Source organism: Pithys albifrons, chromosome 6, assembly GCF_047495875.1.
Source record: "Pithys albifrons albifrons isolate INPA30051 chromosome 6, PitAlb_v1, whole genome shotgun sequence".
NCBI lineage: Eukaryota > Metazoa > Chordata > Aves > Passeriformes > Thamnophilidae > Pithys > Pithys albifrons.
In genome coordinates, this window is record NC_092463.1 from 35,186,449 (window position 1) to 35,213,177 (window position 26,729).

The 26,729-nt window shown below is 39.0% G+C and overlaps 1 protein-coding gene across 5 annotated transcripts in view; it reads right to left on the minus strand.

Annotated features, from left to right (window-relative positions):
- Positions 1–26,729, minus strand: part of DCAF5 (DDB1 and CUL4 associated factor 5) — a 62,480-nt gene that overhangs the window by 15,982 nt on the left and 19,769 nt on the right. For all 5 annotated transcript variants that reach the window (XM_071558165.1, XM_071558167.1, XM_071558169.1 and 2 more), the window contains exons 5-7: positions 25,507–25,636; positions 14,303–14,516; positions 290–356 (exon numbers count right to left, since the gene is read on the minus strand). In XM_071558165.1, the coding sequence (XP_071414266.1) occupies positions 290–356; positions 14,303–14,516; positions 25,507–25,636 (411 nt within the window). The remainder of the gene's footprint in view (positions 1–289; positions 357–14,302; positions 14,517–25,506; positions 25,637–26,729) is intronic.

A 26,729-nucleotide genomic window follows, 5' to 3' on the forward strand; every position in this document is an offset into this window, starting at 1 on the left:
CCCTGTGAACACAGCACTGTTCTATGCTGCAGGCTTCATTATGCAATGAATGATGATTACATGAGAAGGGAAAGAAATAGAAAATCATGATGATAAAATATTCAAATGTCATTGGCCCCTGTTGTCCAGAGACTGCACTTGTAAACTCTCCCTTATCCAGCTTTCCTCAGAATTATTCTAGATTCACAGGGTGAGAACACAATTTTTTTTAAAAAACCAATCTAGTACTTGTCAGATACCTGCCCCTCCACCCCAATCCTTCCACAAATTCTAAACCAACAAAACTTACCTGCTTCTGGATCTGGAGGAATCCTCCACATATACAAATTGAAGTCATCAGAGCCCGAAAGGATGTACTGGTAGGAATAAAAATAAAAGCAGTTTACTACAAAGTACCACCTGAATTATGCTATTGTACTATTGATCAAGTTTCTCCAAACCGAAAATGAGAAACACAGGACAATTTGCATTTTTCTTTGCACATTGCTGATCAACTTACCTTTAAATGGGGGTGAGGTACCAGCACAAAAATGTTGCATGCATATAAATGGATCAAAATTCAAAAGCATATTTCACTAATGCCTACTGACCAAAGTGTATGTTTGCTTTGCTAAATAAGGCTGTGAGTTTTGGTTGGCTTTACTACAAGCATGTCTAAATCACACCCTTTATCTTGCAGCCTGCAACTCTAGTCTTTTTTTAATGTTGAAGTCTTTCATCCTTTTTTATTATCTCCTGAACTACCAAGGAAAACTCCATTAAACACATACCTAAGAAGAGAGCATGTCCCTTACAAACAAGCACAAGAAGTCTGGTTCTCAAGTCAGACCATCAAAAGTCAGTCACTGAGGTCTTGAACACCAAATAAAACCAAAGCTAAACATTACCTGTCAGCAAGCCTCAAGTGGTTTAACATCCCCACACCCTCTCCCCTCTCCCCCATTTATCACACTATTAATTTTTTTCCTGGTCATAGTTACTCTGGAGATGGAAGGCTGCCCTTTTCAACAGTGCATGAATGACAAGCAATCTCTTTATTGCACAGAACTTCAGGCAATATGCAATTTAAAGCAGCTTAACAGACTACAGACATGCCCTGGAATGACAGGTGATATTTGACATGGTAAAAAGCTTATGCCTCTCAGTTCTGAGGGGCCACAAACTGCGCCTTATCTCCAAATACTTAACCTCCAATAAATGACAAAGAGTACAGTTTATTTCTTTCCCAAATTAGAGATGAGATGAGATGAGAAGAGATGACATGTAGTAGAACCAAGGGCAGATTCCAAGTCCAGTGATACTAGTGTAGACAGTGTAAATCATTAGCCCTTAACTGACTTTAGGCTGCTGCTTAATCAGCAGACTGGAAGCTGAATTTTTCATTTTATTATTATTAGAAATGGAGCAGGTCTGGCCCTTTTCTAAGCTTTAGATATGAAAGAAATTCTGTTTTGTTTGGCTCAAATATAACTGGTTTCTGTCTTTTGTTCTCCAGGGATACAGAAAATCACCACACAAAGTAACATCAAACAATGAGGAGTCAAGTCCTGGAATAGCACAGGACTGAGAAGCAAATAAAAAATACACACTAACACAGAGAAAATTGACATAAATTTGCATATATTCTGTTTGCAGACTAATTACATTAGTGTAGTGTTTGGATGTTTCCAGTCACAAAAATGAAATAACCAACCACTAAAATCCCTTCTCTGGTTTCCTACTATCATAATCCAACCATTCTTTTTCCTCTTATTTTCAAGGATGCAGGATGTGAATAAGCACTTATGAATGCAATTTTGCTCATTTTCTGGCAGGTAAGAAGCACTGATCAAACAAAAGCTCCTTTAAAAGCTTGTGCACACTAGTTCAGTATCACTCATACACCCATACTTTCCAAGCCAGAAAGTTATTTCTACAACCCAACATGTTCAAGCACTTAGGCAATGTACCTTGCCAAACTGAGCTGGCAGTGCCAGGAATACCCGCATCCCCTTTCCTTTGACTGCTCATAAATGTTAGCCCGTAGCAGCCTGAGCCTCTGTGCCAAAACTCCATAGACAGGGCTCACACAGGAAAGCACCCTGCAACTAGATAGAAAACACCTCCAATACGTTTTGTTAGAGAAGAAATGCTACATGGAAAGAAAAGCCTCATTTATATAGAGATGTTGCCAATTACTACTATTTATTACCACATTGTGTTGTTGAAGCAGCAACTAGTTTGCCAAGGACACATGACAGAAAACAGGCTTCTAACTAAAACACCTAGAAAGCTCAGTATCCTGAAATTACTTTACCTTTTTGTTTTTTGGGGTTTTTTGTTTCCCAAACCAAACAAGCTCAAACAACTCCTTAATGACAGTCATTTAGCACTTTATTTCATAAACCAAACAAACCAACAATGACAGGGCCCCAAAGTGACAGATTTCAGATATCCTGCACCAGGCATACAACGCAGGAAAAACACATTTTGTATGTGCAAGGAATGGAGTGTCTGTGAGACTTTTCAAATCTGGTTCAAAAATTATATGCAGAGGAACACACTGTGTATCCTGTAAGACTCATTGATCAATTGTGTAGGAAATCCTGTGTATCACTGGCCCCTGAAAAGGAATATACAAGCTGCAAAGACCACTGATACCAGTACACTGTCTTTCAACAGAGATAGCAAGATTTAGAGTGCACTTGCAGTGATCTGGACTAGGCAATTTGATGCCCTACCAAGAACGTAAACAGGAGGTCAAGACAAGTGATTGAATATTCCCCTTACCTGGCATTTTTGAGGTAACACCTGGGGTACCGTGTCTGGCTATTGTATTGACTCTCAATACAAAAGTGACATTAACAAATCAGAGAGTGGACAAGGGGGCTGCTGCAGATGAAGGCACAAGACCTGCAAGGAAAACCTACGGCAATGGGTCTTGTTTAGCCAGAAGAAGAGAAAGGGAAGGGAGAGAGCAGACCTCAACAGCTTCACTCTTCAAACAAATACTGAGCAGCCAGGGACAGACTCTTCTCAGAGGCACGCAGTGGATGGACACTCAGGAAGAAACAGTCTCAAGTCACAGCAAGGGAAATTCCAGCTGAGCACAAAGGAACAGCATGTTCAAGAGGAGAATAACAAACACTGCAACTTGTCCACAGGAAGGTGGTGGAATCTTTACTCTTGCAAAGCCAAAATTTACCTGGACAATTCCATGAGCAACCTAATCTGACCTTGAAGATGCTCTCCAGCAGTCAAGTGATCTATAGAGCTCTGTTCTGACTCATTTTTTTCAAATACTGCCAAACTAAAAAGGGAAATAATTGCCACAGTGGAATGAGGTTGGATCTTGGGTTGTGAGGAGAGGATGGAGGAGGGGAGAAGTGGGCAGTGTCAGGAAAATGCCCACCTGAAACCTTTACATTCCATCAGACATCACAGCTTCATGAAAACCCCAATGGGAAGACAAACTCAGGCCACAAAGACAGAGGTAAAAACAATCTGGGGAATTTAAAGAAAGAAATTTATGAAGTACCTTTAAAATAATTCACAGAATGATTGAATGGCTGAGGCTGGAAGGGACCTTCAGAGGTCATCTGGTCCAAACCCCCTGCTCCAGGCGGGCCACCTAGAGTTGACTTCCCAGGACCGTGTCCAGATGGCTCGAGTATCTCCAATGGCAGAGATACTCAATCCAACTATTTCAAACGGAGATAGTTCCTACCTACTTAAAAGGACCACAAAGTCCTTCCCTTCATTATCGCTTCCAAGCCTAATGACATTTGCATCAATCAAACACACCTGGCCAACATATTCCAGAGTGAATTAAGAGAAAATAAGTAGGAATTAATAAAACATCTGCAGTGCAATTATGTCCAGTCACAGAACAAGCTCAGCTTGAGATCTGAGCTGCTCTGAAAAAGTATTTATGGCTTTAATCTTGACACTGAGACACACATCAGTATGTGTGAAAAGCATTAATTGCTAAAGTCATTTACACAAGTTTAATGTTGTAAGCAACGGGGTGCAAGTCGTGAACTTTTTCAATATACTTAAATTTTGATGGTTAGCTCTGCCAATAATTATGAGAAATTGATTATATTCCACAAAATATCCAACTATTTTGTATCCCTTTGATTCCACTGCCACCACTGTAGCAGCCACCATTGTTTTACGCTCTCTTTCTCTGTTAGGATACTTCCAGGGTAAGTGTTTTCCTCCTGTTCTCACAATATAGAATTGAATCCCCAAATGCATTCCTTTTCTTGTGGTCCTTTTCTGTAAGACTAAGTGATATGGGTCTGAGAAGTAGAAAATGACTTTTCAGACCAAGACCAAGAGACTGCCACAAGACCAACCTCATGACTGCAGCTATTGCAAGAACAACATGCCACAAGAAGCTTCAAGAGCAGACACCCAAGCTGGTAAAGTCAGAAACATGCCCCTTCCATGACATTGGAAAAGGAAACAATTCCAATTAGTACTCTCTACACATGACAATGGGAACCTAAGGCCTCTGGAGAGCACAACTGGACTGATTGTACTAGGATTTACATGACCATCAGTGAAAATTTTTCTTTTATGTATTTATTGTTAATATAAAAATAAGGCAATAGTTCTTCTCACTAGTTCAAAGTTGGAGAATAAGGATTAAGAAAATGAAGAAGTCAGTCCCTGGTGCTGGAAAAGTCAAAGAAATAATTACTATGAACTGCACCAAACCATAGTTCATAAGGTTGAAATCCTGAGAGAATGGAGTAGATTTTTTTAAAAGGAAGAAAGAAAAGGTAAAAAAAGGTTTGGGGTGGGGTAGATGAAAGAATGTCATACTGCTTATTGTTAGACTCCACTTTAATTGTGAACAAGGATTTTTGGTCCTGAGGGGATGTTGAAAGCATAATTCCTAGCACAGTACTTTCAATTCACTCACTTTAAGAACAAAACCCCAGATAATTAAATCAAAGGGGCAAGCCAGGGGGAGACAAAAACAAGTGCATTCACAGAGAAAACTAAATGGCTGTGACAGCAAGGACTCTCCTACTCCCACCCTCCGCACTAAAGACAAACTCCAAGCAGAGCACAACCTCATGAACTACTGCAGTGCTGAAACAGGAATCAGACCAGACACTGCACAAGGAGCTCAGATGGCTGGAGGGGACAGACCAATATTAAACCCACCTGTTTCATTGTCAGCATTGTTGCTGCTGTATCTGACCAGCACTTTGGAAATCAACATTTACAATATTCATGTGAACACGAGATTAGACAGAAAAAACACTTGCTGGTAATACTGGAGGTTTTTCAGAAGGGTAGAATCAGCTTCTATGTCTAGCTATTAGCAACAATGACAGGAAAAGGTTTCCAGATGACTATGAGCTGCTGATTCAAGAGTTTGCCTTAGAAGGAAGAAAACTCTCAGGCGTGGTTATAGTCTGCTGCTGAGAGAAAACACAAATTAAGTCTGAGCTTCAAGTATGCATAAAATGCTTAAAATGAACTACCATCAGGAATCTGGGAGAGTACATTGGACTAGTGCTCCCCACTCATTCCACTGTAACTTTTCTCATTTTCTCTCTCCCCAAGGAAATTACAGCAGTTCATACAAATAAATGGAGATTTAATCTGCTGCTACAGTCTTGTAACAGTAGCATTAGCCTTGCATTTTGCAGAGTACTACCAGTCCAGATAATTTATTTTTTGTTCTCACCACTGCCAGTTTAACAGCTTTCAAAATCCCACAAGCTACATTTCCTCAGGTGCTACTAAACACGGATTATTTCAATACAACTACCTAAATCAAACCTTATTTTAGTTTTGAACATTCACATTTCCTGCTTCCATAAAATGTCCTATTATTTATGACCTAAATCAGAAAGATTTTCAAGCCTTTGGCCCTAGATAAGGGACTAGCAGACATGGATCATTTTTCCAAAAGTATCAGCAAATCTCTTGAATGGCCCTACTCATGTAGGGGAGAACAAAAAGAAGGTAGGAGACTTTGTCTTAAATGCACAATCCAAAAAGCACCATCACCATATAATTGCAAAAGGATGCACAAGATCACGGGTAATGGCACAGAAATTACCACAATTTAAAGAGTGATTGCTGCTAAGTTACTAACAGGAAAATGCTTGTCAGAGAGACTCAAATTCCATGCTGCTTTTTACAGCTTTGAAAGAGACTCAACTTAAACCTCAATTCCCAATCACGTGAGCAAGTCTGTCCTTCCCTTAGAAGGAAGAATGACACTTGGGGCAGAAAAGATCAGAGCAGACAGAATTTTTCTCAGGCTGTCCCTTATCTTCTTCAAGTAATGTGAAATCCACACGCTGGGGAAGAAGCACAGAGGCATCCAAATTTGAAACAGTTACACTGGTGTTTTGCACGTACCCTTTAAGGGGCAGGTCCTCCGTGTATCACCTGTAACATAACTTAGGGGTGGGGTGTAGGCTTTTGGTTCTTTCCCTATGACAACAGATAAAGAATCTAGCTTAGTGGCAGTCTGCTAAGCTCAAGTATTAATGCCTCTTGCTTACACGAGACAAGCTGCCTTGCACATCACCTCTGCCGTGGGATATGCACCGATACTCACTGAGGAATCCACAGTTTGACATGAAGCATCACTGAAGTCTGAAAAACATTGTTAGTCCAAATGAGATTGAAATTCATAGCAATCAGCACTCTGGAGAAGGAATTAATTTACATGAAGAATATAAAAACTGTATTTTTCCAAGGAGGAAATGTTTCCTAAGTAAACAGGGCTTATGCTATTTTGTTCTTTGAGGCCACTCTCTGTCTCCAAGAACTTTTTTGATAGAGGACTTGAGAATCCCAGAGTTATGGACTCTCCAGAAATATTCTTTTAAAAAGGGCTGCTGTCACACAGAGGAAACGGAGATACCCTGTGAGTCGCCACTGAGAAAAAAGCAGCCCCATAATTACAGCTCACTAACTAAACGTCAGGAAACCCAAATGCGAACTCAACCTTGAATCCAGCAAAGTGGCAATGACATCATGACAATCTGCTTTTCATGGAACTATTTCAAGAGGGATAAGCAAGCCATAAATAAAGTGAAGCAAAAATTAAGAAAGGTCTCTTTATATATACATGTATGGTTGCGTGTGCTTGTATATATATATATATGTACAAGGTAAGGACATAACTACAGAGGAGGAAAAGACTATTTTCTACTTAAAAAGCATCAAGAAACAAACAAGCAAGAAAATGGCAAGGCAATACAGCTTGTTTGAGATGGGCAGTACCAGAGGAACCAATGTCAAAACCAGACACAGAGCAAAGTACTCCTTTCCTTAAACAGTTAGGGGATAAATTAGTCAGGTATTTCCATTCCTTCGCAATTGCTGATCTTTCCGTCAGGCTGGTACCTTTATGTTGATGAATCCAAGCTTTTATTACAGAGTTCCCACTGTGTATAGCTTGAAAATCTGCTCTAATGATCACTTCTGACCTCGTCCATAGGTATGCTGTGCCAAAATAGGCGTCCCTGACACAGAGTGATCTGATTCAGTAGCAGCAACAGTAAAATCCTGTACAAACTGCCACGAGTCATTCAATATAGTACTCTCATTTATGTAATTCAGCCAGACTCTAAAGGGGTCAGATGGGTGCCAGTACAGACCAAGGAAAGTACGGGACCCCACCTCTCAATGGCATACTGCATTCTTTGTACCCCTGGACTCCAACCACAGTCACAGCAGATGCCTCTTCTCCTTGTAGCAGCTCTCACTGTTACCAACTAAGAGTTTCTTTTCTCCAAGACAGTTAGGCAGAGTGTTAAATTAGGTAGACAAAGAGCAGTCACCTGTGCAGGCTACTAACCTCTTATTCTTGTCTTTCAAAGAAAAAAACTACAGTAAGAACAGAAATAACTAAGGAAGGTCTCTCTGAAATGTGTTCTGGAATACTTATGGTTAAGAAAATAATTCATCTAGAAGAAAGGATATCTACACAAGATTTTATCTTCTGCTCTATAATAACTTTTGGGGTGCAAATGATATTTTTTTGGCAATATTTAATAAATTTAAAGAGCGCTCACAGCATTGTGATATCAAAAAACATACTTGCTTTGAAAATAGATGTCTTTTTTTCTACTAGCCAGGGCAGCAGTTTGCAACCTGTACTGTTTTAACCTTGTTTTCAGAAATGTTGAATCTCGCACAAAAAAAGAGATTAAAAGTTTTCCATCTCAGCCTGAAAATCAAACAGGTACAGCCAAAGGTTTTTTTAGAACAGATGCTTTGTTCTTCAGTAAGAAACATGCCTATCTCATGAACTGAAAAAAGAAATGCTGTGACACAGCAGACTGGAGAAATACAAATTGCTTCTAGTACATAAAATTCAAAGTCAAAAGTTCGTACTCCTGCTCCCTAAGTCCCTGATCTTACAAGCAGCCAACTCTGTGTGGGGCAGTTTTAAATGCTTACAGAAGCATCATTGGGAACAATCCATCAACATTTTTACAGCTGCCTTTTTGCCACGCAGAAAGGCCATAACGGTAATTTTATTTATGAACAAAAGCAACTTAGAAATCCTTATTGAGGATTCCAATAGCAGGGAAAATATTCCTTCTACATTCCAATGAGAGCAAACAGTTCATCTGAGCATATGAAGGAGATTCTTCTGTACATGGTTGAAACTGCACGTACCCCAGTTGCTCTCTTTTGTCTTTTTCAGACATGTTACTTTACTTTCTCAAACACCTTATATAAAATATCCTATTAGTCAAAATCCTCCAGAATTCATGGTTGCTTTTCCAGTGTCTAGTAAAGTCCTATTTTTAAGAGCTCAACAAGAAGTGCAGCACCCATTGTGTGTCACTTTTAGCAGTGCATTCCTGCTCACTTCCCTTCCCTCTCCCCACCAGTCCCAAAAGAGGTGCTACTAAAATGTAGATCTTCTGTGATGTACCATGAGGAACACAAAGCCTGCAAAACTCAAAGTCTCCTGAGTCAGAGTTTCACTCCACCAGAATTCAGCTTCCACATGGGTCCTTTAGGGCTTATGCAGTACTATCTAGATGTCTAAAAACCTCTGCCAAGGGCTTACAGGAGTGCAGAAGGGAAGGGAGACAGGACACAGGACTGACAGGATGCACTGGGAAGAGCAGAAGAGGTGATCAGATTAAGAAGGGTTAAAAAAAATTCATAGCCCCTTCTGTCAAGACCTTGACTCTGAAGAGACATTTTAAGTATGACTGTCCCACAACAATTACCAGAAATTACGCAGAAGAAATTAATAAATCATTTCACAGCCAGATAAATCTCATGTATGCATTTTGCATGTATGTAACGTTATGCATATAGCTGAGATTTAAACTGCTATTTACAAGGAGCAAAAAGTGAAATACAATCTCGTCAGTAATTCTGGGAAGAAATCAAATTTAAGACAGTAAGATACTGATTTTCTTTTCATCCAAGCACAGCACCATATTTGCATATCGAGCACTTTTTATATAGTGAGAAATGCTGACTGCAATAAGCTACTATTCATTAAGAAGTCTTCTGTGCACAGGAAACTCACAATACATTCCCTAAAAGAATAATTCCCTTTCTTCTTTTTAGTTCTTAAACCTAGACATTGATAAGCAGTACTTCCCAAGAGAAATGACTTTAATTTAGATGACACAAAGAACACCACTGAAGAAAAGTTGTATTTCTTCACAAAGGCAATATACTACCATACAAGGCAACTGGCACCTACACAGCCAGCCTCGTTCTTGGAAGAGTTACATTCATGTAATAATTCTGTCCTGGGAAAAACTGTCGCGTCCCTAACCATAGCGATTTAGAACACAGATTTCAACATAATGAAGGCGGTAACTTTATAGAGTTGGAGCAGTCTTGTAGTACCACGAGCAGTGCATTCCTGAAACTCTCCTATACCAGTGTAATGTCAACAGAAAAGGCTGAGTGGTGATGTAATGTCTGAGGGCATGCCAGAGTCAAGACACTTTTTGTTTGATTCACAGGGTACAAGTTATTTCTCCCCACCCCTCCTTTTTTTAAAGCAGGCAATAGGCTGTTGATTTTACAACCACAAGTGTTATAGAGCCTCACATTATCTACTCAGGGAAAAAAAGGAATGAGCTGATAGCATTCATAGTTGTGACACAGGCAACAATTCTTCAGCAAGAAATACTTTTGGTCTGTTTTAATTTGGAGAGTGATCGTGTTTTGTGGTTTTTATCTGGCCTTTTTTTCCTGCTGCCCATCACTATGGCCTTTGAGCCTCCTAGGCTTAAGAAAGCATTTGGGTACCTGAAGCCCTTCAACATTTTTTGTACCCTCAGACACAAGAAGATATTTTCTAGTAACTAAAATTTCTTAGTATTTAATCAGTATTTCCCAGATCCTAATGCTGACAAGAAGAATAGAAACTCCCCCAGCACACCAGCATGACTTGAGATTCTCACATATTTAATATTTGTATTTAACCAACTACTTATGCACACTAGGGTAAGGTCAGCGCGATTTAGATGCATAAATAAACTGCTTCTAAAATTCTGGACCTGGATGCTCATACCAGAAGGATGGATAAATTATGGTCTCATACAAATCTCTACAGCCAACAAAGGCAGTGGGAAGCTGAGTGTCATGCTTGATCCATCTAGCCCACATTACCCTTCCTCCCTTCCACAGCTGTGTGACTCAAGTGAGCTCCCGGATAATGCAAATGCCACACCATTTTGAACCCATTTATCTACCAACATCTAGAGCTCACCTTCAAAGAAAACAATTGGTGTCATGTGAATGAGGTCATTACACTAGTGACATGGACAAAAGACAGTTCGGAGAGAAGCCCATTATAAATGGGTGCAGATAAAACACCAGCTAAACAATGCCTCTTAGGCTTTGGTAGTTGGAAGAAATGTATTACTGTGGCATTTCTAGGAAAAAATCTCATATATACTGTTCATTGATTTTCAAATCAGGTTCATGAGGACCAGGACAATAAAGGTTTTTCGAGGAAAACAACAGTTTGCAAAGTCACAAAAAGAAACTGTTCATCCTCTAGGATCCCTGTCACTTACAGCTTGTGCTACAACACACACACACACCAAATACCTGCAACAGCCCAAAACCATGTAAGCACTTCAGAATATGTTCTTTTAAACTTAAAAATATCAGAAGATCATTGGGGTTACCAAGTGAATCTTTGTGCATTTTGTACCATAAAGCATTAGTGGCACACCATTCTTTGCTAAGAGATTTCAATCTACTCGCATCTGAGATGCTCCAGTTAAAGCTGCTGGTGTACAGCTCACTGCACACCTACTGGTGGCAGGCTTCCCTCTAGAGTGACAGCTCAGGAGTTCTGGATCCAAGCCCTGCCGAACACCTGCCACAATCTTCAAGCGCTAAAAAAATAATACTGGAAAGATTAGTATACAGGGTCTAAGTGCCATCAGTAGACAAAACAATCAAACTGTTCCTCAACTACTAGTCTGTGTTTTATTTCTGCAAAGAAATCGTATTAATGTAACACACATATCCTGTCAAAGTAAGAATAACACATCTGATCATTATGGGAACTTAAATATTTGGTTTTTTAAGATAAAAGGGTGATCTTCAAGAACACTCTTAAGCTGCGTGCTTTCCATTCAAAACCTACTCATTTCTGTCATACCAGAATCCAACAGTTCCATTTCCAGCATGGTGTTATTTACCTTTTCTGTACATTTTCACCACTATCTTTAAAAAAATTTCCAAAGGTCAGCCCAAAACTAAGAGTTATAGGGTTTTAAATTATGATGGTCATGATTTATGAGAAAGCTTCCTTTGAGTGAGTCATTTTCTATGTACAAACTTCAGAGAAATATTAGCAAAAGCTGTAGTTCTGTGAGGAACTGAGTCTCACAGAGCTTCAAGGCCATCTCTTCACCTCTCACCCCTGCTTCAATCCCTTCCTTATATCAGATTCAAATGATCTGAGCCCCCTCAGAATCAATACAAGTCATTAACTCAGAAAAAGAAGTAAATGCTGCTGCAAAGTTAGGAAGTTGTGCCAGTAGAAGTTCTTACATCACCTCTGCTGGGTAAGAAAGGCCTCCCCCTTTCAGCAGCTGTTTTTCCCCAGTGTAACTGCCTTCTAAGCACTGATGTTAGAGTTAAAATATAGAATAGAAATGCAACTTTATCAGATGAACTACCTGTGTAGACAACACATAATAGTAAACACATAATTTTGAACACAGGAGAATCACATTTTTAAATTACTAGGCTCTGTGTGAAGGGTTAAAACCTAAGCAGTTAAGACAACTTAAAAGAGAAGAAAAAGATAGAATCAGCAGTTTAGTAAAGATGAAAAGAAAAACTGAAGTCAGGGAACATCAGAGGTGCAATGTAAAAAAATTGCTAAAGAAGCCTTCCCTACCACAAGTGCCATTCACAATCTGTAAACAACCTTCTTATCCTTAGATCACTTCAAATGAGCCTCCACCCACATGGAGTTTTGATCCCACAAGGAAACACAAGCAGGAATTCTATGTACCTTACTTTGCACAGATCTCAAATAAAAGACATTCTTCATTAAGGCAAGGGACATCAATAGTAAAAGGGAGAGGGGACTAGAACCAGATTAAATTGGATACAGATTTATTTCTTCTTTTGATGAATTCTGATTTGTGGGGGTGAAGACTTGGATACATTGTGAAAAAGTGTACTAGTTGTATAGAAGGGCAAAACTCAAAAAACATTGTAATTCTTTTATTCATCTCGTCTTTCTTACAGTCAGTCCAAACTCTAACCTTATTTTTTCAGATACACCTGGAACTGGAATTGGACTCTGTAAAAGGCAGTCCTTAAGGGCTATCTATAGTGTTGACAATCTCAATCACTGAATTTGAACACTACTTGACAGTTCCAGACATACAGATTTGGAGCACGTGTTGGCATTTTCTAACTTCATTATCTTTTTGTTCTCTCCTTAGAAGAGGACTATGAGCCCATGTCTAAATGTCAAATTCCACATCTCTCTTCACACAGCTTTATAAGACAATATAAATGTCTTTTGCTCTGATTTCCAAATCATGAACAGCATTATGTGCTGCTACTGATCTGAACAGAAAGTCAGTCAAGCCACAAAAATATCAAGTTTTTTAAAAAGCAGGCTCCTAAAGTATCACATCAACCTGATGCAGACCAGACATATTCTTCCTGTTAAAATAATACCATACCCATAAGAAAATGGCTTAGAAAGCAGAGCAACATATTCTAAGGCTTTTATCTACATCTTCAGTAACCAATGAGAAGCTAAACTGTATATCAGAGTGTACACAGGTCTACTCTGAGTTCCAGAGGAGAAGAATAAGAAACCACAAATTGTCAGTGGTTTTCTTAAACAATACGTGTGTTTTCCCATTTTTTATAGTAAACCACTTTTTTTTTTTAGATGGTTTCATCATTGCATTTTCACACTCCTATCAAAAACTATGGAAAACTCAGAAACACTGCTCAAGTTCAGTGACGTTAATGTATTTCCTACTTGCAATCTGAAAGAAGCTCAACTCTGCCTCCTGCAGCATCAGCAGTAGAATTACTGATCAAATTCTGACTAGGAATTCTGCTGATGACAGCGAAGAAATTTTTCAGATCATAATTCTATACTATCATGGCTTGAAAATAGAATTTTTGCCCTTAAATAGCACCAGTGGTTATTAAATACAGCTGTCTAAAGACACTGTCCGGCTCTAGACTCATACAAACTGCTGTTAGCCACTTTATGTGTGACCTATTTCTCTGTGATTAGTAGTAGACTCAAAGTCCAGCTTCAGTAAAGTAACAGACTATTCCTTCCTAACCACTTGCCATCATCACTCACAGAACACTGAGCTACAAAGACCTAACCTGCCTGATCCAGTCATAGAATATTAAAAGAGAAATACTGTAATTTGAAATAAGAATCAATAAATCTATAAGTTCACAATATTTATGTGTTGTGGGATTCCCTCTACTGCACTCAGTAGCAATATTGAAATGCAAGGAAAATGCTTCCTTATCATATGTAGATGAGTAGACAACTTTACATTAATTGAACCTAAAAAGTTTCTGCAAATATTTTCTTCTAAATATTATCTTCCAAGTAAGTATTAGATCACATCAAACAAGTGGTGAAATTTATCATATGCTTTGTTGTATGTTTTCCTTCTTTCACAGCCCATATTGCCAAACAGTTCTGAGTAAGCCTGCATTGTGTCTCCTGTTTTACCACACAAATCAGACAAAACCCACCCTTACAGAGGGTGTTCTCAAACACTCACGGAAACTCTGGAGACTCAGGACAGCATTGTTTGCTTATTACCTGATCACGATCACCTGCAAAACAGCAGCTCTTCATAGTACACGAGTTGAAGTACCCCTGGTTGTCAAACTGGAAGACAGGCAGGCGGCAGTGGATGTCATAGAGGACCGGGGGCAGGCGACGGCGCAGGGCCAGCAGCTGGGTCCCATTGCTGTTGAACCGGACACTCATGGCACTCTGAAGGGACAGGTTTCCTCCATAGCGGAGCAGAGAGCTGGGAAAAAACAGACAAAACAAGTGAGACGCATACAAACTGAACTACTTAAAGACAGAACTCTCTTTAACTTTACTGAGCCATTTCAAACAAACAAGCTCAGTAAACTATGATCCTATTTAGTTTCTGCTTCAAAGCATCAGTTCCTGAAAAAAACTTAATCCAAAACCTGAATGTCAAACTATCAAAATGCTGTGACTTTAGAGTCCTCAGAAGAGTAAAGTTAAGGACTATGTGTAGTTCTGTTAACAACAAATACATTTCCTGATTAGGAGCAAAGTCAGAGCGCTGGGCCTTAAAAAAGTTGGCCTTGTACTTCTGGAGTGTCTGCCTTTGAAATTGACCCTACCAGCACCCAGACCTTTTCATTAGGTGGTGCTTAAATGCAGTCCAAACTTTTTTAACTGTGATCTGGCACCGGATGGCATTTTCTCCAGTTGTAGATAGTATGGCCATTATCTCACTTCTGGTTTTATTTACATCTCTACAGGGCATCAGGGAATGTTTGAACTCTACAATCAGTTCCAGATGTACTAAATAAAAGGACATCTTACTAAGAAGGTATTGAAAGAAATGCTAAAATAAGTCACTTAGCTAATCTCAAACTGAATTCATCTAAAAATACTGCTAAGTAGGCAAGACAATTATGCTAACACTGTTACCTAAAACTCTCACATCTGAATTAGCTCGTTTCCTTGTCCCATGTAAGGCTGTATATTCAAAGCTGGAGTATTTGTGTCTCTTCTTATTGACATATACAAGACAAAAACAGAGCCACAAGTTTCTAGGTTTTCTCTTTAAAAAAATTACAGAAATGGAATTTGTTCCATCCAGGAACCTAAACATAATCACAGCATACCTGAAATGCAACTTGTATTGTACAGATTTTCTGGAGTTTTTTCAAAGACTTCATTCAATCCCTGTACTTGAAATGATTGTGTTTATGGAAAGGAAGACAAAGATGGAAGACATTTTGCCCTTTTTTGATTTAGTCACTGAAAACTCCCTAAGAAGTACCAGAGCTCAGCCTTTTGTTTACAGGTTTTGAGCAATACCCATCAAATCCTGTTGAGAGCTGTGACTTTCATGCACCTCTTGGACCAGAAAAGGCCTGCCAGCACAGAATTTGCAAATTCTAGAGGGAAGACAATTCATAGATTTTAATGCATGATACTTTCTGATGTAGCCCTCTTCCCAAACAACGACGAAAAGTGAGTCACTCCACACTGATGGGAAGCCACATTCCATACAGGTTGAAGCACGCTTTGTTACACAAGATACTGTAAAGTTAAAAAACATTGTTCCTAAGCCAGAGTTTAACAACATCAAAACAAAATAAAAGACTCCAGATAATGAATGCACTAGTCATACACTGCTTTCACATACATGCACTTTGTGAACTGAACAGTCAAAGGTAGGGTGCCACAAAGGCACCAGAAGTCACATTTTGCAAGTCAGCTAATTATTAAGATCCTCAAGCTGGGCACCAAAACTTCTGAACACCTGTATCAACATGAACAGTTCTGGTCTCTCGTGTTCTCTTTGTCCTAGGCAAAGCTGCTGAGCTTCTCTTAATAGTGTTCAAAGTTTTTTAAAAAAACATGAGAGAATTTAATAATAGAAGCTGTAACCTTAGAGACAAGGATTTAGAATCACCCTCACCAGCCCTAGCTTCTGTTATTCAAGACCAGTTAAGTATTCATCCAGCTAAAAATACTCAGTCAGACATTACAAAGCAAAATGAAACAAGAAAAGCAAAACACACATGACTTTTTGCCTCCCTCTCTCCTAGTAGGTTTAAGTAGGTAAATTTTTTTGCCAATGGAAATTTCCACTTTATTGAAAAAACTCTACAAATAAACTGAAACAACATGAAACCCCCAAACCAACCAAAACCTCAACACAAAAAACAGGTAGAAGAAATAATGCCAGAGTTTTTTGGCTAAGAAAAATCAAATTTTCTATAAAAATATGTACAAGTTTTCCAACATGGATAAGAAGATCATAACATACATGCACCAATTGCACAATGCTAAGGTAGTCACTGCAGCACCAAGTTCTTCTCTTCATTACCAGTTTTCCTCCTTAATCCAAACCACAACCTGGAATTCTCTCCTGGTTACAAATGAGTGAGTCTACCAGATGCCCTATCCTTTCAAGTTCTCAAGCAAAGTTTCCATGGTTACTCCTAATATGCCCTGCCTGAAATAATTTGAGATTATATTTTATAGTAATAGTAGAGTGGTATTAAATTAGCTTCCATGCTGCTTACAGATGTTTCACGAAGCTCCTGTGGCAGTCAAAGTTACCAAAGCAAACACTTCTTGGAGTTTAATTCTGTATTGTGTTGCAGTAACTTTAGTGAAACAAAGTTCTAAAAGAAAATCCTACTTCAGAAATTAAAGGAAGTAAGAAAGACTAGATGTTCAGAAAAAATTATCATATACACACATAAAAAGTCTAGAATTAAGGAGCTGCACTGTTTATGCTCCTCAAGAGATCCACAGTTTTGACTGCCTCATACCCTCACTCCTCCACACCATTAAACCACACGTGTAATGGAAATACAGCTCCTGCTGCAATTCCTTGAACATTTGGCTCAGACAGAAAAAGAAAAACAAACAAAAAATCCCAAACCCCACACTAATACAAAAGCCAGTGGACTAGTTTGGCTGATGCAAAAGGAAATACCACAATAGTAATTTGTCATTCATTTATAATGTAAGAGTGACATACTGATGACTTTCCCCACTTGTCTGAGTTCTGTCCCTAAAAGTCAGACTTTATAGCTCTAAGTACCACATTTTGCTGCACCATTCACAAGACAGTGGTTTTCTGTTTTCCCCACCCTGCTGTGTCCTGATTGCTTTCTCTCATCCTTTTTGAAAGGGTTTGTTAAATTAACTGCACAGGGTTTTCCTTTAACAACCTCTGAAAAGAGGCAGCAGGTAGTCAGGTGGAGATTAGGTGAACAAACTGACACCAATCCCCTCGAAACATCCACTTCCTGATTCAAACAGAGGAAAAACATTTGCTCTCTCTCTTCTCCTAGGACAGAACATCTGAGATATGTTCAGAAACATGAGAGGGGGATGTGTATGGAGGGAGTGCAGCTCATGGCTCCATCTTGGTGGAAAAGCTGCACATCTAGTTCACAAACAGACAACACATAAAAAGGATTTGAGAAATCTCTTTTGCTCTGCCTCCTACTGCAGGCACTGCATGTGGTAGTAGTATTGAGAACTGAGGAACCCCAAAACATCAGCATCTTCCATCATAAAATTTAGTTGACTACAGAACAACCAGTTTGCTTTAGGAAAAAAACCTACTGACTGCCTGTAATGTCTCCTGCAGTATTCCATGTCCATCAAAATTGCAGGAAAAAAGCAGTCAGCCACTTCCAAGAACAAAGCTGGCAGAAGTTTTTTTTACAGTATTAAACTGCTATTAATACTCATTAGTACTAAGGAGGAGATCTGAATCAAGAAGCTCTAGAAATCTTCAAGCTAATCAGAATCAGAGCTTTTGTACTTTCTTTTTTATGTGAGTGGGGGAAGAGGAAGGTGAGTGCTTTGTTTAAGCATGTTCAGTGTTTAAATGACTATCACCATTTTCCCAGTTGCATCCTGGTGCTGCTCTGTACCTTTAGTCAGTGCTACTTTTGGATATTTTCACCCAGTGGGGCAGTGTAGACATATTTGGATATGTTGCTTATGTTAGAACTGCCACTTCTGCCCGTCCCTTATTGCATGCTCCAACAAAGAAATTGCAGAGGCAACACCTTCTTGCAGTTACTAAAGTTTACTGATGTATCACACTAAGAGCAATACTCTCCTCCTGAACACACAGACCATGACAGCTAGTGAGAAATCTGAAGGCAATCCTAAAAGACCTCTGATCAAGATGGGTGCCCTTTTTGCCAGAGACATTGTTTTTATGAATCCAGAGCAAGACTATTCAGATTTACTGTGCTTCCAAATTTGGCTCACCCAGACAGCTGCGGAATGCTGATGTTGCCTGCCAGCTCTGGAAGCAATATAGAGACACATGCACTTCTGAGTCTTTTAAAAAGTCATATTGTATGATTAAAAGAAATATTTAGTCCACAGACGGAACATTGCAATTCAAACACACATGTTGGAGCTGGAGGGAGGCTGAGGAGGGAGAGAATGGACCATTATATGCAATTTGGTTGTTTCCAAAGCTGGTTACGCTGCACACAGGCAGCATGCAAGTGTTAACTAAACACCAGCTCAGCCAAACAATGGAAGGCTTTCAATCCAAGAGTAGCACCACTAAAATAAATAAATCAGTTTCTATTGGCAGTTAGTAGGGTAAGGAAAGAAGCAATCTCGCTGAACTCAGAATTTGCAGGAAAAGTCTATACCTGAAACAAGCATTTGTCTCTCCTCCTTTCTCCACTTTACCAGACATAGAAGCTGTTACATCCTTTTTTGAAAAGTCAACTGCCTGATTGGGAATGTAAGCTTAACCCAGGCTATTCAAAAGCAAATTTGGCATAAGATAGTGCCCATTAAAACTGAGAGAAGATCAGTGTCTTGGTAGAAATAAAATAAATAGATCCATTAAATAAAACCATTGGAATAGTTCCTTCTGATAAGCTACATATCTGACAGTGAACTGCAGTATAGACACTGTCCTTGGGAAATGGGTATCATTTAAGAGGGAAATAAGGGAGAAAGTGTTGGTATCATGAACAGCAGTGAGTGAAACTAAATGAAAGAATGACCTTAAAAGGAAAGAATTAACTGAATGCTCGTAACTGATACACACCATTGAATACAACTGTGTTTGTCAGCAATTCTGTAACCACAAAACTGAGGAACTTCTAACTGTCCAGAAAGGGCTGGAATGAAACTTGGCAAACACAATTTTGGCTTGGAAAACTGCAGAAAAGTTACGGGTTTTATTTGAAAGAAAGCTTTTGTGTGTGTAAAAAGACACACAATTCATATGTAGTCTGAAGCAAACATACAGAAAGGGTCAAATTAACCAATAACAGAAAAGTAAGCACAATATCAATAACCATGCAGACCTTTTCAAAGTAGATTATGAGTCCAACAAAAATCTCAAGATAGTTTCTTTGAAAAGCAGATAAATTGTGTCAAAGTGTATGGAGTTTCTCTGTAAATATTCGCAAGTGTTAACAAATGTTAAGGAAGTCCATTAGTGTCCTAAGATCAAGAGGTACACAACCCATACTCAAGATTTTATTATTTTTCACTAACAAGCTCATTTTTCTAAATTCTATCATCATTACTGCTGATTATCTCACTACTTTTACACGAACTGTCTCCAAGAACTACATTGTCAATAATCCTTACATTTATGCAGCCACTGAGCCTTCTTCGAAACAAGCCCAACTTGCGAGGGCATAAGAAAGCTACAAAGCCTTCCAGCTTAGTTTTCTAACTTCTAAACACAATGGGTTGGCTCAAAAAAAACAGGTCAAACACGGAACTATGCAATGGACACTGAAGTGAGAGCCTATCTAGTTTTTAGCTAAGTCCATCCCATGCTCACATAAAATGTCCCAAAATAGGTATCTATGACCCAAGACTTAGTATTTTAACCCTTGAACTGGACACACAAATGGATCCCAATGTGTATAAAGTACAGGCTCAATACTCACATCACAAGCAGAGCACACATCTGTGAACAGCCTTTTTGTAGCACAAAGGCCAGTTTAAAAATATGCGATGGTCATTACTAGAACAAGACAATATAATTATGATTTCAAAAACTTCCAGATTAGTTGATGTGAGTGGGGAATGAAGGGAACACAGGAAAAGAAAGCTTTAAGGAGATAATTATCGTATTTTCTTAGTGGGGGAAAAAGCAGTCTTCTGATTTCAGTAAAAAGAAGATGGGCAGGGGCTGCATACATGAGTACCTAAAATAGAAGAAGTGACATAGTTTGTGCTTGACGTGTATTATGTACTCTGACTTGCTGAGTTGTTCCCAGCAATTCTGTAACAATACATATTTGCAATACATATTTTATTGTAAACAGTTTAAGAAGCACAGGCCTGCCTTTTTCGATTTTCTTAAAAATAGATGTTCTAAAAAAAGACACAGCTTCCAGATCCCATCTAGTGGTGTGAATGCCTTACAACAGCCTCATCAGCCAAAACCACATTGAAAGCTTTACAATGCGCTGTTTTTCAAAAGGAAACAATACAGATGGTTTCAGTTTAATGTCCACCCGAAAAGCTAGAAATACTCATACCAGCAAAATAAGATTGCCAAAATAACAAGCCAACTTGTAATCTTGCTGGAATTATATGAGTTCTATATTAATACTCCTTCATATGCTATTTTTGAGGAGCCAGCTCACCACATTCAGAACTTATTAGTATAATGGGGTAGAAGAAGAGAATCTCAGTTCTTGCACTAAATCTGAGACAGAAGAGATATCAAGCTGTGAATGAACTTTGGGAAAAAGCAAAATGAATTTGCCTCTGTATTCTGACTCAGTCAGCAAGACTAATCAAATTATGACTATTTGAAGTGAGCTAAACTTTCCACATTTCAGAGCTCTGCAACTGTGTCTGAATTTCTCCATGCATGCCAAGAAATGCTGGTTTTTCAATTACATCCTTCACTGTAGTAGGCAAGCATAAAGCACTCCCAGCTTCCCATTAGAAAGTTAACCAATTCCACTGCATATGAATAAAATCTGCTCACAACCAGGACTTTTTTCCTAGTCCCAAAATTATTTAATTTTTGATCTGTAGAGGTGTTTAGTGTTGTCTGACTACAGAAGTGGATAAAAACAACTCTCCTGGCTGGAAGCATGCAATAGCAAGCTAAGACAAATTCTCCCATAACTCAGTTGGAGAAGAGCCATGTATTTTAGAGAAAAATACTCTGATGTAAAAATCTTCAGATTTTCTGGATAAATAAGCAGATGCGGATCATTTGTTTCTGACAAGCAGTGGAATCTATATTTGAATTCTCTACATGGACTTCACTATTCCGTTCAATATTTTGAAAATTTAAAACTATTAGTTTAAAAATGCAGAATTAGCCATATTATCTGAATGCCATGCAAATTCTGACATTAACAGAAAATCTGCCCTTTTCTGACAGTGCATTATCAAGCTGCACAGAGTCAAAGAAAAACTATAGTTTACCTGTGGAGCCCCTGCTGACTAAAAGCAGAAAATCAGCATCAAGCCTGGTTCCCTTCAAATGAGTGAAATCCTATGGATTTATCAAACCTCACCTATAAATGTAACAAGTATCACTGCACCAATGCTGCCAGAGGCAATACATGTTATATGAAGGCATTGCTAGCTTCACCACTGCTACTGGCCACAAAAAGCTATTCTTTGGAATTCCAAGCTTTAAATTTGCTGGATTTTGCACCCGAGCAGCAGCAGGATTCTGCAGAACAGTCTCCAGTTATGAAGTAAACCAAGCAGTGCCTGCATCAGTTTCACTCTGCCTCCATGTGAGAACTGACAAGAGAACAGGACAGTCGCTGGGGAAATGAGTTTTATGCAAACTGTTATATGAGCAACAAATTATTAACTACGTACAAACCATTTCACCTTTCCTGTACTGGAGGAATGCTGCAGCCCTGCTTAACCCACTGGAAATTAAGAGTTTGGCAATCCACAGCAAACATTTAAAAGTATCTATACTGCTTCCCCTTCTTTCTATCCACTCAACCTGTAATCAAAACCTCAGTACCACACAGCGGAACAGCTGAAGTTTCTCTGATCTACAAATTAATAAAATTGTTTCCTCATAAGACAAAGTGAATTGGCTCAAAATGCATGAAAAAATAAGTTCTATATTTTTAGATTAGCAAATTAGATCTACATTGATCCGTGGATGTCTTGGCAAATGCTCTACTACTAAAAAAGATGGAAAATCCCATCTAATTTCTTTAAATATGAGGGACTCTGGTTTTGGCAGCCCACTAGAAGGACACAGATTATTCTGAGGAGTCCTCTTTCCTGAGAGTTTCCTGGGAAAATACTGCAGTGTCAACAGAGCGCTTTAGGGTCATTTTCTTTTCATAAGCCAAGAACACCTTTCTCACAGTGTTTTGGGCACATCTTTATCAAGCAAAGGAGAAAAGATAAGGGCTGTCCTAGAAAAATGGCAGATTAAAGCCAGCTTATCGCCTGCATTCATTTATGTCACAGCTTGTTCAGTTCTTGAGCAAGTCTGAGACTCTAAATATGAGACAACAGCATTTACTCTTTGCACAGCAGCCTGTCTCTTATTATTGACTTTCCTGAGTCTTCTGGAAGGAGCAGGCTGCAGGCAGAAAGCATGAGCCTATTTTACACAATGCACCACACCTGGTAGGGGCAAAAGCTTTAAATTCAGAGTTTAAGGGATCAGCTGCATGGTATACATGGCGCATGTCCAGCTGTACAACTAAGTGTGTTGCACACACTTTCCCGCTTTAGGGAAACTGGTGTGACTTATTCACCTCAGAATTTCAGCTCTGTGGTTGCAAGGTATGATATTTAACCATCCATATTTTTAAGTGGAAAGGTTTACTTTGAACAGATTAGGAGCAGGTGTAAGCATACAAGCTTCAGTAGTTTAATTTATTCAAGACCTTCAAGATAACCTAGATGTAAAATCAGAAATCCTTTCCCCTCTCATCATTAAAAAACCCCAAAAAAACCCACACCACCACAACAACACCCCACCCTTCAGGTTTGTGAGAGGTTATTGTCTTTCATACTGGATCTAAACCTGGAGAAATACAAATTACTTGCCAATAAGCAATTAAATTTGGTTGTAATAATTTTATATTTGGCATTTACAATAACAATGCCAAAATACAGCTAAAAATGTCTGTCCTTAAATTGAGTACAGACTATTGTCCCATGCACACAGTAGCCCCCAACAAGCTCACAGTAAGCCCTTTGTCTTGTGATTAAGACAAGGAAGAAGGCAGGACAGCATCCAGACTGGATATCATTTGAGTTTCCATGACCTGATATCTGCTAACACTCCAAGCAAATGCTCATCAATACTTTTATATAGAAGTTGAGAAACATTTGGAGATGAAAGCCTTAATAAGGATAGCTAAATATAAGAGAAAGGTGCTATTTCTGCTATTAGCAAGCAGGTGTACGAATTTGTAATAAAATTCCTTACTCAAGTAATGTGCTCCTGCTTTTATAAGGGTCAATGTGAATATCCTTAGTGATATTTAGAATAGAATCATTTAGGTTGGAAAAGACCTCTAAGATCATTGAGTGCAACCCTTAACCCAGAAGTGCCAAGTCCACCACTAAACCATGTCCCTGAGTGCCATGTCTACATGTCTATTTAATACCTACAGGGATGATGACTCAATCATTTCCCTGAGCAGCCTGTTCCAATCCTTGACAGCCCTTTTGGTGAAGAAATTTTTCCTAATACTCAGTCTGAACCTTCCCTGGAGCAACTTGAGGCCATTTCCTCTTGTATCCTTGTATCTCTTGTTACCTGTGAGCAGAGACCAACTCCCACTTCACTACAGGCTCCTTTCAGGTTGTTGTAGAGAGCAATAAGGTCTCTCCTGAGACTCCTTTTCTCCAGGCTAAACAAACCCAGCTCCCTCAGCTCTTTCTCATAGGACTCATGCTCCAAACCCTTCCCCAGCTTCATTGCCCTTCCTCTGGACACTTCCTCTCTCTTTTCCTGTTAGCCTTATACAACCTTTCCAGCTATATGGGGTGATCCTATTTCAGTTTGCTACTCAAGTGAAAGACTCAATCTAAATTTTGCATTGATATAGAATTTCTATTGATAGAAGTTATACCACTCTACCAACATAATTCCTTTCATACTCTTACACTGAGAATAAATGTCTGGAAAGAGAAATGTTTTGGTGTAACCTTATTTCGAAAAAGAAACCAACCCATGGAAGTTCTTTAATCACAAAACTGAGACAGAAGCTGAAAAACAAAATACCCTGCAAAATCAGTATGAGTCTGAGAGGGGAGGAGGAAGAGAATTCAGGAGTAAAGTAAAGCCTGGGTAAAAGGGAAGAGTGGGGAGAGGGTGTTTTTGAGATTTGTTTTTATTTCTCATTACCCTCTTAAGATTAGATTGGTAAAATATTCAATTAATTTCCCCAAGTCAAGTCCGTTTTGCCCATTATGGTAACTGGTGAGTGATCTCTTCGTGTTCTGATCTCAACCACAAGCCTTTTGTTATAGTCTCTCTCCACTGTTCAATTGAGTGAGGTGGTAAAGCAGCTTTGGTGGCCACTTGGCATCCAGCCAGGGTTAATCCACCACATATTATTATGATAAAAAAAATGAAAATATGAAATGTGAAAGCCTGAAAATTACTTCAACAGAAGCTTAAATACTCGTGCATTTTAAACTCTGATGATCAGACACTTTAAAACACACACTTAAAACCCACTTTAAAACCCAGTCTAACTACATTTCATGCTGGAATCTTATTCTCTTCATTTGTTTATAATTCTATGCAAATCTGAAAGCACATTATATAGCCAAACTGATTATCCAGGTGCCTGTATTATTCAGGAAGTCATATAAAACTCATAAACACTGAGTGAAAAGTTGCCTTGACCATAATCTCTAGTCAACCACTGAAAACTGAGCTGGGGAGAAAAAACCAAACTGTAAACCAGGCAGTGCCCATCGCAACTTCTTCCAGTATTAGCAAGCCAGTGCTAAATATAATGATGAGAAATTGACACAACAATCCAAATTAATCTGCAGTGGTAAGGCCAGGCGGCTTTGAAAAAATCACTTACCTGAACACCGAAGATCCAGCCATGTTTTAATAAGAATTAGATCATACTTATGAAGAATATTAATTATGCAAAATAATTGATTACCAACATTGCTATTAGCTTAGTTCTGCATCTTTTCTTACCATCATGTGTCCTGACTTAAAAAAAACCAAAAAGAGTAGCACACCATCACCTCTCAAGTGAAAGAAATAGCACAAGACAAGCACAGTCAGATCATACCTCTGAGGTTTACGAATATCCCAAAGTCCCACACCTTCCTTAGAGTTGGCGGTAGCCAGTAATCTGGGTTCTACTGGATTAAACATTACACTGTGAAAGGCTGATGGGTAGTGTGCCAAGCAGAAGGGCTCTGTTGAAAAAGTTGAAATTTCAGACATAAGAAAAAACAATGCATACAACTGTTTGATGCAATGAGTTCGGCAGCTTAATATGGAAACAGCATAACAAGATCTGACGATATGGAGACATGTTCAAACCATTTCTCAAGCTCACACATTCAAAGCAATATAAAACCTCATGTTTTAAAATCCACCCACAGGTATATTAACTGTCTAAATATGGAAAATGATACATACTGAATTGCAAAACACCATTTTGCTTATGGAAGATTATAAGAGTTTAAAGCGAGCTAGCTGAAGATCAAATATTTGAGTCTTCCTAAGGTTCATGTCCAAATGGCCATCTGATAGGGACTAAGTATGGGGGGTGGGGGCAGGGCTTCTGAAAGCTCCCTGGCATTATCTGCCTAAAAGCTCCCACAGCCACTGACAGATGATCACCCAAACTATAAATGTAGCAGCAATTGATTATATGGGAGAATAATATTACAAGAAGTGAAATAAGTTTGTATGGAACTCAGCTCAAAGCAAGCTGCCAGCTCTGGAGAAAAGAGGACTGCCACTTCTGAAGTGCTGTACAAGCAGACAAGAAGGGTGTTCCTCTTGCATAAAAAAATATTAACAGTTGGCACTTGCTGTTCACACACACAGTAAAACATGCTCATTCAGACTCTCTCCCTCTCATCAAGATTGTGTTTGTCCTGCTACTCTGCCCTATTCATTCTGTCAAAATGCTGTCTCCATGAAGACTGGGGAAAAGCCTTGATTCTGTCATTCTTCTATCTTTCTGCTAGCTTTACAGCTTTAGGCACAGTCTAATTCTCTTTGCCATGTGCATCTTTTGTGGCATGCTGCCACTCTTTCAATCAGAATCAATGCCTGTTTTGAGCCAGGGATTATGCCAGACTTTCCCATTCACAGTTTGCTTTGATGCAACTTCTCTGTTGCTCACATGCTTGGGAGAGAGTTACTGTCCTTATTTCAGCGACCATGTGCAGGTACCCTTAGCCCCACAAGCACCTTCAAAGGTACTTAATTTTCTTTCCCCATATCCCTCATTATGACACATAAAACATGGTTAAACAGACAATCCTTTCACATTTC